Source organism: Mesoplodon mirus (genome assembly GCF_964341445.2).
Source record: "Mesoplodon mirus genome assembly, chromosome: 1".
NCBI lineage: Eukaryota > Metazoa > Chordata > Mammalia > Artiodactyla > Ziphiidae > Mesoplodon > Mesoplodon mirus.
This window is the reverse complement of record NC_138976.1, coordinates 223,141,726-223,155,319: the sequence shown is the minus strand read 5'-3', so window position 1 is coordinate 223,155,319 and position 13,594 is coordinate 223,141,726. Positions and strand designations below refer to the sequence as shown.

The 13,594-nt window shown below is 47.0% G+C and overlaps 1 protein-coding gene across 2 annotated transcripts in view; it reads right to left on the bottom strand.

The window, feature by feature from the left end:
- Window positions 1–5,143: 5,143 nt before the first annotated feature.
- The window catches only part of EXTL3 (exostosin like glycosyltransferase 3), a 65,368-nt gene continuing 56,917 nt past the window's right edge, over window positions 5,144–13,594 (bottom strand). For both annotated transcript variants that reach the window (XM_082607667.1, XM_082607666.1), the window contains exon 6: window positions 5,144–8,224. In XM_082607667.1, coding sequence (XP_082463793.1) covers window positions 8,015–8,224 — 210 coding nt within the window. In that variant the 3' untranslated portion in view covers window positions 5,144–8,014. The remainder of the gene's footprint in view (window positions 8,225–13,594) is intronic.

Genomic DNA, 13,594 nt, shown 5'->3' with positions numbered 1-13,594 from the left:
GAGGTGGGGCTAGCAGATGTAAGCTTTTATATAGAGAATGGATAAACAAAGTTCTACTGTATAGCACAGAGAACTATATTCAGTATCCTATGATAAACCATAATGGAAAATATTTTTATAAAGAATGTATATGTATGTACATATACATATGTATGTATGAATCACTTTGCTGTATAGCAGAAATTAACAACATTGTAAATCAGCTACACTTCAATTTTTTTTAATTAATTTTTTAAAAGTGGTTAAAATGGTCATTTTAAGTTCTGTGTATTTTACAAGAATTTTTTTTAAATTTTCAATTCCACCAGGACAGAAAATCTTTTTTTTTTTTTAGAAAAAAAGATTGACAAACTAATTCTAAAATTTATATAGAGAAATACAAAGTAACTATAATATCCAAAACAATTTGGAGAAAGATGATCAAGTTGGAGAATTTACACTACTTTATTTCAAGATGAACAAGAAAGCTACATTAATCCAGACAATCTGGTACTAGTAACAAATCAGCATGACAGGAAAGAGAGCTCAGAAATACCCACACTTACACAGTCATTACGTTGTCAACAAAGGCCCAACCAATTCAGTGGAGAAAGGAAATTCTTTTTAACAAATGGTGCTGAAACAACTAGATATTCATGTGCAAAAAAAAAAAAAAAAAAGGAAAGAAAAGAAAGAGGACTTCCTTGGTGGTGCAGTGGTTAAGAATCCACCTGCCAATGCAGGGGACATGGGTTCGAGCCCTGGTCTGGGGAGATCCCACATGCAGTGGGGCAACTAAGCCCGTGTGCCACAAGTACTGAGCCTGCGCTCTAGAACCCTCGAGCCGCAACTACTGAGCCCACGTGCCACAACTACTGAAGCCCATGCGCCTAGAGCCCGTGCTCCACAACAAGAGAAGCCACCAGAATGAGAAGCCCATGCACCACAAACTAAGAGTAGCCCCCCCTCGCCGCAATTAGAGAAAGCCCACACACAACAATGAAGACCCAACGCAGCCAAAAATTAATTAATTAATTTTTTTAAAAAATAGAACTTTGACCACTACCACACACCACACACAAATATTAACTTGAGATGGAGCCTAGACCATACAGCTTTTAGTGGAAAAATTAAAAGAATATCTTCATGACTTTGGGTAAGCACAGGGTTCTTGAGTCACAGAAAGCAATGACAAAAAAGAAAAAAGTTCTAAATTAGATCTCATCAAAATGAAAAGTTTCTGCTCATCACACGATACCATAAAGAAAATGGATAGGCAACCCCCAAACTGGGGGAAATATTTACAGCACATACATCTGACAATGGACTAGTATCCAGGCTAAACAATTCCCACAACTCAACAATAAAAAGACAAACAATACATCCATACAGTGGAATAGTATTCAGCAATAAAAAGAAATGAACTATCAAACCACAAAAAGGTGGAGGAACCTTAAATGCATATTGATAATTGAAGGAAGCCAACCTGAAAAGGTTATCTATTGTATGATTTTAACTGGCATATGACATGACATTCTGGAAAAGGCAAAACTAAAAAAGACAGTAAAAAAGAACAGTGGTTGCCAGTGGTTGGAGAGAGGAATGGGTGGGACACAAAGGACTTTTAGGAAAGTGAAACTGTTCTGTAGATACTGTAAGTGGATACAGGTCGTTATACTTTTGTCAAATCCCATAAGAATATTCTGCACAAATAATGAAGCCTAACGTAAGCTATGACTTCAATTAATATGTCAATACTGGCTTATCAATTGTAATAAATGTACCACACTAATGCAAGGGGAAAATGGGGGAGGACAAACTGTACTTTTCACTCAATTTTCCTCTAAACCTAAAACTGCTCAAAAACAATTAAAATCTATTACAAGTGTTTGTCACACAGTGTGTGGGATGTTAGTTCCCCGACCAGGGGTTGAACCCGGGACATGGCAGTGAAAGCAATCAGTCCTAACCACTAGATCACCAGGGAATTCCCAAAAATGTATTTTTTTAAGTAAAGCCATGATAAAAAGGAAGACAAACCAAAACAAAGTTTAATGGGCAAAAATTTCATAAAGGAAATACATATAAACGGAGTAAGCACATGAAAAGGTACTTATCACTAGTCATCAGGAAAATGCAAATTCAAACTACGAGATACCATTACTCACCAACCAGAATGGCTAAAACGACAAGGCCTGACACCACCACTGGCGAGGCTGGCGAGGATGCACAGCAACTGAAACACAAAATTATTGGTGGGAACACGAATGAGTACAATCACTACGGGAAAAGGTCTGGCCGTTTCTTATAAAACTAAATATGTGTATCCCTACCTTATCACACAACAATTCTACTCCTAGGTATTTACCCAAGAGAAAAACATAAATCCACAAGAAGACGTGCACATGAATGTTCTTAGCAGTTTTATTCGTAACAGCCAAAAACTGGAAACAGCTCCAGTGCCTATCAAGAGAATGGACAAATGTTGTTAATCAAGGAAATACCTCTCTCAATAAAAGGAACAGATTACTAATACGTGCAACACTGGATGAATCTCAGAAACACAACACTTGAGTTTCTAGAAGATTTGCACAAAAGAGTAAAAATTGTATGACACTATTTATATGAAATTCTAGGAACAGGAAAACTGATCCAAGGTGAAAGAATAAAATCACTGTGGGGTGGAGGTGGAGACTGACTAAAAAAGAACATGAGGGAACATCCTGGGTTTGACAGAAATGTTCTGTATCTTGATGGGGTTGGTTACACAAGTGTATGCATTTGTCAAAAGTCAAGAGAAAGTACACTTAAGATGTGTGCATTTCGATGTATAAATTGAATATGGAAATTTTACATTAAACACATAGAAACTAATATTGACCTCCAGTTAATGATGTGTGTGCTTATGTATTTAGAGGGAAGTGAATTAATGCCAGTAATTATATACTTAGAAATGCACCAGAAATAGGATGGATAAAAGGGATGAAGAAAAAATAGAGGAATGAATCTATAGATAGCTTTATAAAGCAAGTGTAGTAAAATGACTGTTAGGTATACAGGTTTACAGTATAAAAATTATTTAAACTTCCTGTACATTTGAAATTTTTCATAATTAAATATTAGGACCAATACGTTAAATAAATAGAATCTAAACAGATTAAATTTTCACATAACCACCCTACAATATGACCAAGATTCGTACTCTTTCACAATACGAAGACAAATGAAGGATAAAGCAATTTGCCTAATTAAAACAGGTGAAAATAAACAGCAACCCAAGGCGGGTCCTAGTGCAAGGCTTCCCACCGTACTTCATGAGCTCTTCTGGAATCCATTCTGGGTGTTCAATTCTTCTTGCCATGCTCTCTTAACCCCCTTTGTCAGTGAAGATTTAAATAATAAAAATAGTGAATATAAGACTTCTTAGTGGTTGCGTGCCAACTTCCTGCAACACTCTGGTAATCCCACGTTAGCTATATTCCAAAAGCACCACAGTACCGATTACTATTCAGCTTGCTGCCAGCTATGATTTCTATGTGACCCCCCCTTAATTTTGTCATCAAATCATTTCATTCATCAAAAAACTATTTCGCAAGGAGGAAGAGAGGGAGGGAAGAAACCGTTTAGCACTTAAGTGCTCCATTCTCAAGAGGCTTACAAGCTGGTGCGGGAAGCAGACCCATAACCATTACAGTGCGCGGTGAAGTAAGACAGGTCAGCTGCTGTAGCAGGAGATGGGCCAGGGGCGGTGGCGGCTGTTAGAGGGGGACAAGCAGCAACTTCTGAGAAGGGAGGGTTTCTTGAAGGCAGTGCTTCAGCTGAGCCTGGAATGAGCTGGAATGCAAAAAGTGCCACCAAGAAGTTTCCAGTAAGTTACCCCAATGACAGTGCATTTCTGTTGTGTGCCACACAGTGGACTCTTCACGTTTATTATGTTTACTTTCGACACATCTTCAAGACGTGGGCACACTACCTGCCATTTTATGGATGAGAAGTTTAGACTATAACGTGCTCCCCGCCAGTTTAATGGGGGACCCAGGATCTGAACCCACAGAGTCCACTCCAGGGTCCATGTCCTTAACCACAGCATTATCCTTCTTAACCACATTTTTGCAAATATGGTGGAATCTTCGATTTCAGTGACAATAATATCAACCGCTAACACGGACCACTTTGGCTTACCTTGTCAAGTCCAAGCCAGAACCAGCAGGAACAGAACCTAAGTTAGACGTGTTATCTCTGTGTCTAGTACCACGCCCATCTCGACAGCCTCATGCCACTTCAAGCCCCTCTGGCCCCAGCACAAGTGGTAACAAGGAGATGGATGGCTGCAAGAATAGGAGCCTGGCAGCTCCAGCTCCAGACCGAGTAGGCATCCCCACCCGATACGACATCACCTTCCCCCCAACACCTGCCACAAACCTACCGCATCAGCTGTCAACCCTAGTCTCGGAGTAACACTGAACTGCGGGTCCCAGGCATTCTTAGTCTTGTTAGTACAAACCAAAGTCCCAACTGCAGAACCCAGCTGAGGAGCAGCTTTTCTCTGCCTTCCATCCTCCTTCCTGTCTCCGTCCGTCTTCTCCAAGCCCGTGACTCGGTGCTCACTCCCTGAGGATGGCTCTGATCCACAGCTGAGCAGAAGCCAGACATCAAAAGGACTGGACTCGGACAGTCAAGCACCAACTAGATGCAGGAGCTTTCTGTGGCTCCTTGGAAGTCAGCAAATAACCCCCAGACCGACAGGGCCCTTCTAAGCCAGCCCTCTCCTCTGGGCTGGGAACACGTACCCTTGAGCTCCCCGGCACCACACCACACACACTGAAAAGTTACCGTGAAAAAGTAAAGGTGGCCAACGTGCCATCCCACATCCCGCTCAAACCAGTTCGGTGACACCTACATTCCTCTCTCCATAATCAAGTGACTAATCCCAGAGACGGACGCAAACAAGGCTGCCCGCGTCCATGCACACTGACGGCATCAGCCGGGCTCAGGCACGCAGGCTGCTCCAGGACCAAGTCACAGCATACAGTCGTGCTGGGAGGGGCTTGCTGGCCGTGCATGGGTGGCTCCTGGAACTGGGCAGGCACCTTCCCTCAGGCCACTCTAGCATCCTGCAGAGGAAAACCACAAAAGACTTCCAAGCTGCATGAGTTAAAGTCTCCATTTTATTTTTTTTACAAAAATCCAACGTAAGACCATTGTGCTCATGACTGGAAAAGGGGTGGGGTGGATGGACATGGCATGAGTATCAGAGCGCTTCCCCCTTCAAACGCCAGCACTGCAGACAGGAGCTCCCGGTGCACACACACAGGCAGGCCGCTCCCAAGGGGACCACTCCTGCATGCCCAGCGCACGGGCCCTGGCTTGAGGTGCGGGCCACACAGGCGGAGGACACGGCACAGGTGCAAGAGCCCAGCAAGGCCTGACGAGCACCTTGGGAGCTCCCCCTCACGTGGGCGCCTCTCAGTGAAGAGCAAACTGGCCAGCTGGAGAGCAAAGACGCGCCGGGCCCGGGGAACGAAGACGGCAGCGGGGGTTCACGGGACAGCCGAGGAGGCCCACGTGCATCTGCAGGGCTGTCCCGTGCTCCAGGTGAGTCAATCAGGTGGTACAGGTGACATCTGGGCTTCCCAAGGTGACCGATCGGCATCAAAGGCATTCGAGGCCTGGACCTGGGCCTCTACCTAACCCGCCTTGCAAAACGCAGCGGCCATTCTCCAGGAGAACTAACCAAGCCTCCGAAAGCTCCCACCGCCCTCCCTCTCACCACGAGGAGGGTCCTTTACGAACGTGGCCAGTGTCCACCAGAGACTGCTGCCTGGAGTCCTTCAAGTCAGTGTCCTGTTCAGGTCCAAACAGTGCCACCCTCGTCTGTGCTCTGACATCACCACCCCCCTACAGTGCCCCGTGACGTCATCCACAGCCTCAGGGTACCAGCTGCTCCCGATCTGCCGCCAGCGCTCAGGGACCCGCGCTCTGGCTCCAGTGTGGGGGATCCTGACACGGCTCCTTTCCCACCAGGCCCGCTCAGAGGCAGTCTAGGAGCTCCTCACATTAAAAGAGACAAGATAAAAATAGCAGCCACATTTATAGCTCAAAACACCACACTCTTTGGCTTCCCAAAGGGAAGAAGGCTACTGCTAAAAAGAATAAAGTCCAAGGTCAAAGAAGGGGGAGTTAGAAAGTTAGGAAGCAGGGGGTCTGGACCCCTTCGCTGGGCTGCTGAGCAGCAGAGCTCAATTTCCTAGGTAGCTGCCTCAGCAGGGGAACCACAGGAAGATGCCAGTGGGAATGTCCGGAGGACGGAGCCCCGGTCCTGTCCACCGACGGGGAGAGTCCCTTAGGTCAGGCGGCCCTACAGGTGGGTGTTACCCACAGGACAGAGCCTGGCTTCAAAATGATACTTGAAGAGAACCCACCTGGGGCAGGCAGGTCAGAGGAGGATGTGCCCCCTGGACACAGGAGCACAGGACGTCAAGGTCAGGGGAAGACGGAGCTGGCTTAAGGCATGTACGTGCCCAGGACAAAGCTGAGCCTTTGTTCAGTCAGTTGTGGGGAACCTCCTAGATTCGACTTCACTGGAGGAACGTGGGGACCAGAAATACGGTAGAGGCCACGGGCTAAATCCCTGCCAACAGCCACTAACGCCCTCTGGTCCCCCCAGTGCTGCCACCACCACACACAGAAAAATTAGCTTCTATTTCAGCCCAGGAAACAGAAATTTAAACCCAGAGCGGAACGTGGTAATGTGGGGTGTGAATGCCTATTAAATTTCAGGCTGGATTCGAGCTTCACCTAACAAATCCTATCCTCCCATCATTCTGACACAAACCAAACCTCAGGGGGTCCCGGAACCAACCCGGCGTGAGGGATCCAATAACTATAGGATGTGGGTCCAGACAGGGGTCGGGGAAGGTGAATTTCACCAAGGTATTATCCCAAGGCAGGTGCCTTGCTGCGACTCCCCGGCCAGCCGGGTGGGGATCAAAGGATACTCGCTTGCTCTGCGGCAGAGAGTAGGCCGGCCTGCAAACCACTCAGACCACAGCTGAAGTGCAGCCCACCAGGCTGCTGTCCTCGTACGGGAGAGAACCTGCAGGCAAGTCTGTAGCCAAAGCACAACATGTCTTTCAAAGGAGGGTCGAACAAAAAGCCATTTGGGGGTCTGTCCGCAGGTCTCGGTCCTTCCTCAGTCTTCTCTCTCAAACAGGGGGCAGGGAGAGAGCTGGGCTGAGTACCCAGACAGCACGACCCAGCGGGGAGTCCTCAAACCCACCACGTCCTGTGCAGGGAGCTCCACTGCCCCCAAAGGTGCAGACCCCACACCTCGAGCTACAGAGCCCTGGCTGGCAACAGGTCTTATCTTGGGCAAGGCCCTGTAACAGGGCCATGCCCAGCCCCTTCTTGTTTCTGCACACAGGTAGATGCCCCTGGGGAGGACGGACATGATCTGTAAAGATGAGCCAGATACCAGAAGGCCAGGATCCATCTCCACCAAAATACAGACCACCGTGGTGCGTCCCTCACTTTGTGAGATGGGCAGAAATGCCGAACTCCCCTCAGATATATATATATATATGTATATGTATGTGTGCATATATACATATACACGCACATGTATATACACACACATGTGTATATATATACACATGTATATAAATAAGCCTCGAATGGCAAATCTGAAACTTTCTTTTTAAATAATAATAGTAGTTGTTAGTGAATTAAAAACCGCAAACCAGCTGCCCTGGGCTTATGAACTGCGTGAGTGACTCTCCAGGGTCCCTGTGGCCCTCAGTGTAAGCTATCACCAGTGCCCTGTGTCGGAGCCCTGGCGTCCTGGGACCAGGGCTCCGGCCAGTGTGGCTGATTTCAAGAGCAAGGCAGCTCTGTCCCTCGCACTCGCCCTGCCGGCCCTCCCAGCAGAGGGTCTGGGCCGCCCACCCGGTGGGCCTCCCTGAGGTCCTTCCACATCTAGCGACCTCAGCAGCTGCCTCCCTCACTCTGCTCATCCTCCCCCATGTGCGCAACGCCCCTAGATGAACTTGAAGCACTTGGTCTTGTCGTGGGGCAGGCGGGTCTTGAAGAGCACAGAGTCCACGCGGAACTGTGTGTACAGCAGGGGCATGTAGCCGTACACCTTGACAAAGAAGTTGATACACTTGTGCCGCTCGTGAAAGTGGGAATCGTCGTGTGACAGAGCCTGAGGGCAGCCTGGGCATCGGAAAGTCCACCGTGACGTCACCTGGGAGCGGGGAAGGAAGAGCACAGAGTGAGAACCACGGGTGCTGAGACACAGACCCTGGAGCGTAACCAACCGACGCCTCCTTGTCCACAGTGACAACACCGAGTCGATGGCGACACTCACTCAGAGCAAGTCGGGAGCCAGAGCCCAGGGCTCTCTTCCTGCCACGGATGGATCTACATTATCATTAAGGACACGCTTCCAAATGGCCTATACGTAACCGGTATCAAAAGCCTTGAGGTGTTCAGTGGTGCTTATCTCAGTAACATTACTTCTGCTATTTATCCTGGTTGCACAGCAAGATGTAGGCATAAAGCTGTTCATTTCATCAGTGTTTTTAATAGCGAACTACTGGAAAACTACCCATCAAAAGGGGGTAGATAAATAATTATAAAATACTACATGTCCATTAAAAAAAGATGTTTAAGAAAGTTATATTTAAAGACATGGAAAAGTGGTCATATTATAGTTTAGTGGTTATTATTATGATGAAATTCCAAGCAATTAGCAAAGTATGAAGAATAATACAACAGCTTCCCTATCAACAACATGGCAGATTAAATAACATCAACCCCCCTGAGCACAGAATCCCTGAAAAGGCAGGATGAAATACAGAAACCATCTCTTTAAATATACTGGCTGAGCTTATAATGAAAGAAATGAAGTCCTCAGAAGCCAAAGTAATGAAAAGGCCTGAATCCAGCAAGACAGCCAGGAGCTCGGGTTTTCATGAGGCTGGAGCGCCCCCAGTCAGGAAATCAGATTGCAGACTTTCTGAAACCCTGGGACCCAGTGGAAGGCCACAAGGGCAGGAGGCAGCTCTGCAGAGACAGGTGGTGAAGCAACATTTCCATCTCAGTCTGAGCTCTAAGTGGAGGAGGAAACATCCCCTCTGAGAAACTGATAACCACAAGCCAGCCCTCACACAGCTGAGGCGAGAATTTATGCCACCTGTGTGTCCTGAAAAGCCCCCAACATGCTAATTTAGCTTAAATAGGTCTCAAGTAGGTAGTAAGCCAAGGCACGTGGAAGAAACAAGTACAAATCCTCTCAGATTCAGGCCTCAGAGAAGTGCTATAAGCAAAACCCCAAAGAATATGACCTCACAATCAAAACTCACAAAAAAAGGGATGAGCTGCATGAAGGAGACTCTGCAGAAAGAAAGAAGAGAACCAGACCCCAAAACACTGCAAAACAGCAGGAATATCAGATAGGGATGGTAACAATAAATGTGTATCATATGTACAATAAAATTTTGAAAGATTACTCAAGGTTTGATGGAAGAAACAAGGGACTATCAAAAAACTCCTTGTGGATATGAAAAAGAACCAAATAGGGACTTCCCTGGCGGTCCAGTGGTTAAGACTCTGCACTTCCCATGCAAGAGGCATGGGTTCAATCCCTGGTCGGGGAACTAAGATCCCACATGCCGCATGGCACTGCTAAAAAAAAAAATTAAAAAGAAAAGAAAGAACTAAATAGGACAGTAGAATTGAAAAGTATACTAAACTTATTGTGGTCATCACCTCATGATGGTTTGTAACAAATCGTTATGTTGTACACCTTAAACTTATACAGCGCTGCGTGTCAATTACATCTCAATAAAACTGGGGGGGGGGGGAATAAGTATATTGAATTAACTCAGATACTCAATGGATGGGTGAAGAGAAAATTAGTGATGAAAAGTATACTAAAATTATTACCCAGAATGGAAAATATTGAAAAAAAGCTTTAAAGAAATGTGAAAGCAAGATTAAGAGACATGGAAAGAGATACTGTATGAGTCCATTTATATAAAGTTCAAAACTGATCCTGGAGCAGAAGACGGCCATCATTCTGGCAGCTGAGCACTCCTTCCCGCTCTGAGCCTCGCCCCAGCCTCCGGGGCCCAGCACATGCCCTGCCCTGCCCGCCCCCTGCTGCAGGCACTCAGCCTCAGGTTCTCAGCCCTGGCAGAGAGCCTCGGCCTCCGGGGTTTCTGCTCCGTCGCTCCAGGCTGGGAGGGTTAGGCCGGGGAAGTGAGGGCAGATGCGGAAAGCAGGGAGGAAGTGCAGAGACGGGGCCAGGGCAGCAGAGACTACGGCAGAGCACGCCCCACCCCGACACCCTCCCCTGTCTCCTTCTGTGCCGGGCACTAAATGGCGCTTTGGAATCTTTTACCTGTTGTGCCCAGTTCTGCTCAAGCCCACTTGAAGAACATGTTTTGTATTTATCCTTGTTTACCAAAGACCAAACACTGGCTTGGAGGCAGTCTCGCTCCCCTACCTCTCCAGTTAGTGAGAATTTGCGCGTAGATTGGTCTAGGCTTTTTATGTGTCTCAGCCACAGAGGAACTAAACCTCTGAACTCTCCCTGGTGCAGCGATCCCTGCCAGGTGTAGGGCCTTTGCAGAGAGCGCTCCTCTTCGAAGGGCTCATCGGGGAGCAGGTGTAACTTGTCTGGCCTCATTCCACGTGTGTAGCCTGCGCCCTGGGCGTGGACCAGTTACGCAGTCAGCAGGGAGATGCTCATGCTCCAGCCAGCCTTGCTGCCCCAGAGAATCATGGAATGTGTTCCAAGAATATGGGGACTAAGAGGTCCCAACCCCAGGCTTGAGGGCACAGCTTTCTCTCATACGGCTCTGTGTTGTATTCTATGTCATTTTGTTACCTGATCATTCTAGTTAAAAAAAAAAAAAGACTCAGCAAAAATTATGGAAATCTGAATAAAGGATAAGCCCTGGTAATATAAAATGTATCAATATTGATTCATTAATTGGGACAAATGTACCATACTAATGTAAGATGTTAATAATAGGGGAAACTATATGCGGGTATACGGGAATTCTGCACTGTCTTCATAACTTCTATTTTAATATAAAGAGTTGTTTGTTTTTTTTTTTGCGGTACGCGGGCCTCTCACTGTTGTGGCCTCTCCCGTTGCAGAGCACAGGCTCCGGACACGCAGGCTCAGCGGCCATGGCTCACGGGCCCAGCCGCTCCACGACATGTGGGATCTTCCCGGACCAGGGCACGAACCCGTGTCCCCCGCATCGGCAGGCGGACTCTCAACCACTGCGCCACCAGGGAAGCCCAAGAGTTTATTTTAAAGGTAAGCCATAGTGTTTAGGGATGCATACGTAGGTGATAAAAGTGTAAAGAAAAACAACAATGAAGTGGATACCATTAAAGATATGACAGTAACTGTATTCACCTCCTAGGGCTGTTGTAACAAACTACCACAAATTCAGTGACTTAAAAAACCAGAAATTGACTCTCTCACGGTTCTGGAGGCTGGAAGTCTGAAATCAAGGTGTCAGCTGGGCATCCTCTCTCTGAAGGCCGTAGGAAACAACCTGTTCCACGCCCTTCTCTTAGTGGCTGGCACTGCCACAGCCCCTGGCCTTCCCATCATCACACAGCACTCTCCCCTCAAGTGTCTGTGCCTCTGTGTCTCTTCTTATAAGGACATCAGTCATAATGGACTGAGGGCCCCCTGTACTCTACTCTGACCTCATCTCAACTTGATTATATCTGCAAAGACCCTACTGCCAAATAAAGTCACGTTAACAGGGGTTAGGACTTAAACATATCTTCTGGCGGGTCACAATAAACAGCCTGCCCTCTGGCCTCAAAAATTGTATGTCCTTCCTCTATGCAAAATACATTCATCCCAGCATCTCTTAAAACTCTTAACCCATTCCAGGATCAACACTAAGTCCAAAATCTCATCCAAATACAATCAACTCTGAAAGTCCCAAATCTCTTTTAAATCATCTAAATTGGATATGGTTAAGACTCTGGATACGGTCCATCCTGGGATAAAATTCCTCTCTATCTGTGGACACGTGAAACCTAGAGGAGAATTATCTATCTCAAAAATGCAATGGTGGGACAGGCATAAGATAGACATTCCATTTCAAAAGAGAGAAACAGGGAAGAAAAAGAGGCCATGCATCCCGAACAAGTCCAAACCCCAGCAGGGCAAGTCCCATTAGGTTTCACGGCACGAGAGCAACCCTCTCTGTCCTCCTGGACTGGGGGCGCAGCAGCCCTCAGGAGGTGGCCCCGCCCTCCGGAGCCAAGGGGGTGTGGTCCTGCCTCTGGGCCCTTGGTGACCGCAGCAGCCCCACCAGGCTCTGAGCCATTCTTCCCATCACCTGAAGCGAGTAACACATTCTCAGCCAACTAGCTCTATCGGCCCACTTCCTGCTGGTAGAATCCCAGGAGTTCCCTCCTTCAGTTCGCCCTGTCTCTGTCCCCTTCGGTTCAAGCTCGCAGTGGTCCTGAGTTCTGGAAGCTGGAAGTCAGAAATCGAGGTGTTGGCAGGGCCACGTGCTGCTCTGTGAGGGGCCCAGGAGGAATCGTTCTACGCCTTTCTCTTTGGGGTTCCTTGGCTCACACATCACTCGCATCTCTGCCTCACGTCGCATGGGGTTCTCCCTGTGTGTGCCTCTGGGTCTCTCCTCCACCTCTCGAAACAGGACACCAGTCATACGATTAAGGGCTCACCCTACTCCAGTCTGACTTCATTTCAACTTGACTACGTTTGCAAAGACCCTACTTACAGTTAAGATTACATACACGAGTACTGGGATTAGGACTCAAACATATCTTTTTTTTTTTGGTGGGGGAGAGACACAGTTCAACCCACAACAGTGATTAAAACTGGGGCTGAGGAAGGAGGTTGAGATTGGGAAGGGGCATGCAGGAGCTTCTGGGGTCCTGACACCCCATGTTTAATGGGTTGTTTTATAATAATTAAGCTGTGCACTTAAATTTTATGCCTTTTTCTACATGAGCATTATATTTTACAACTTAAAAGTTTGAAAAAAATAAAATGAAGAAACAAGCAACCTGAAAATTTCTATAATCATTAAAGAAACTGAATCTATAGTTTAGTACCCTCCCACAAAAGACATGCAAAGCCCCAAAAGATGTCAAAGGTTGAGTTCTACCGAGCCTCCTAGAAAACACAATCCCAATTGTGCACAAACTCTTCCCTAAAATAGAAAAAAAGGGGAACTTGCCCCAAACTCATATAATGAGACTAATTACAATTTTCGTACCAAAACCAGAAATAAATAATACTAGAAAGAAACTTCCCTGGTGGAGCAGTGGTTAAGAATCCGCCTGCCAATGCAGGGGATACAGGTTTGATCCCTGGTCCAGGAAGATCCCACATGCCACAGAGCAACGAAGCCCGTGCACCATAACTACTGAGCCTGCGCTCTAGAGCCTGCGAGCCACAACTACTGAGCCCGTGTACCACAACTACTGAAGCCCGTGCACCTAGAGCCCGTGCTCCACAAGAGAAGCAACCACAATGAGAAGCCCACGCACCGCAACGAAGAGTAGCCCCCACTCGCCGCAACTAGGGAAAGCCCACGCA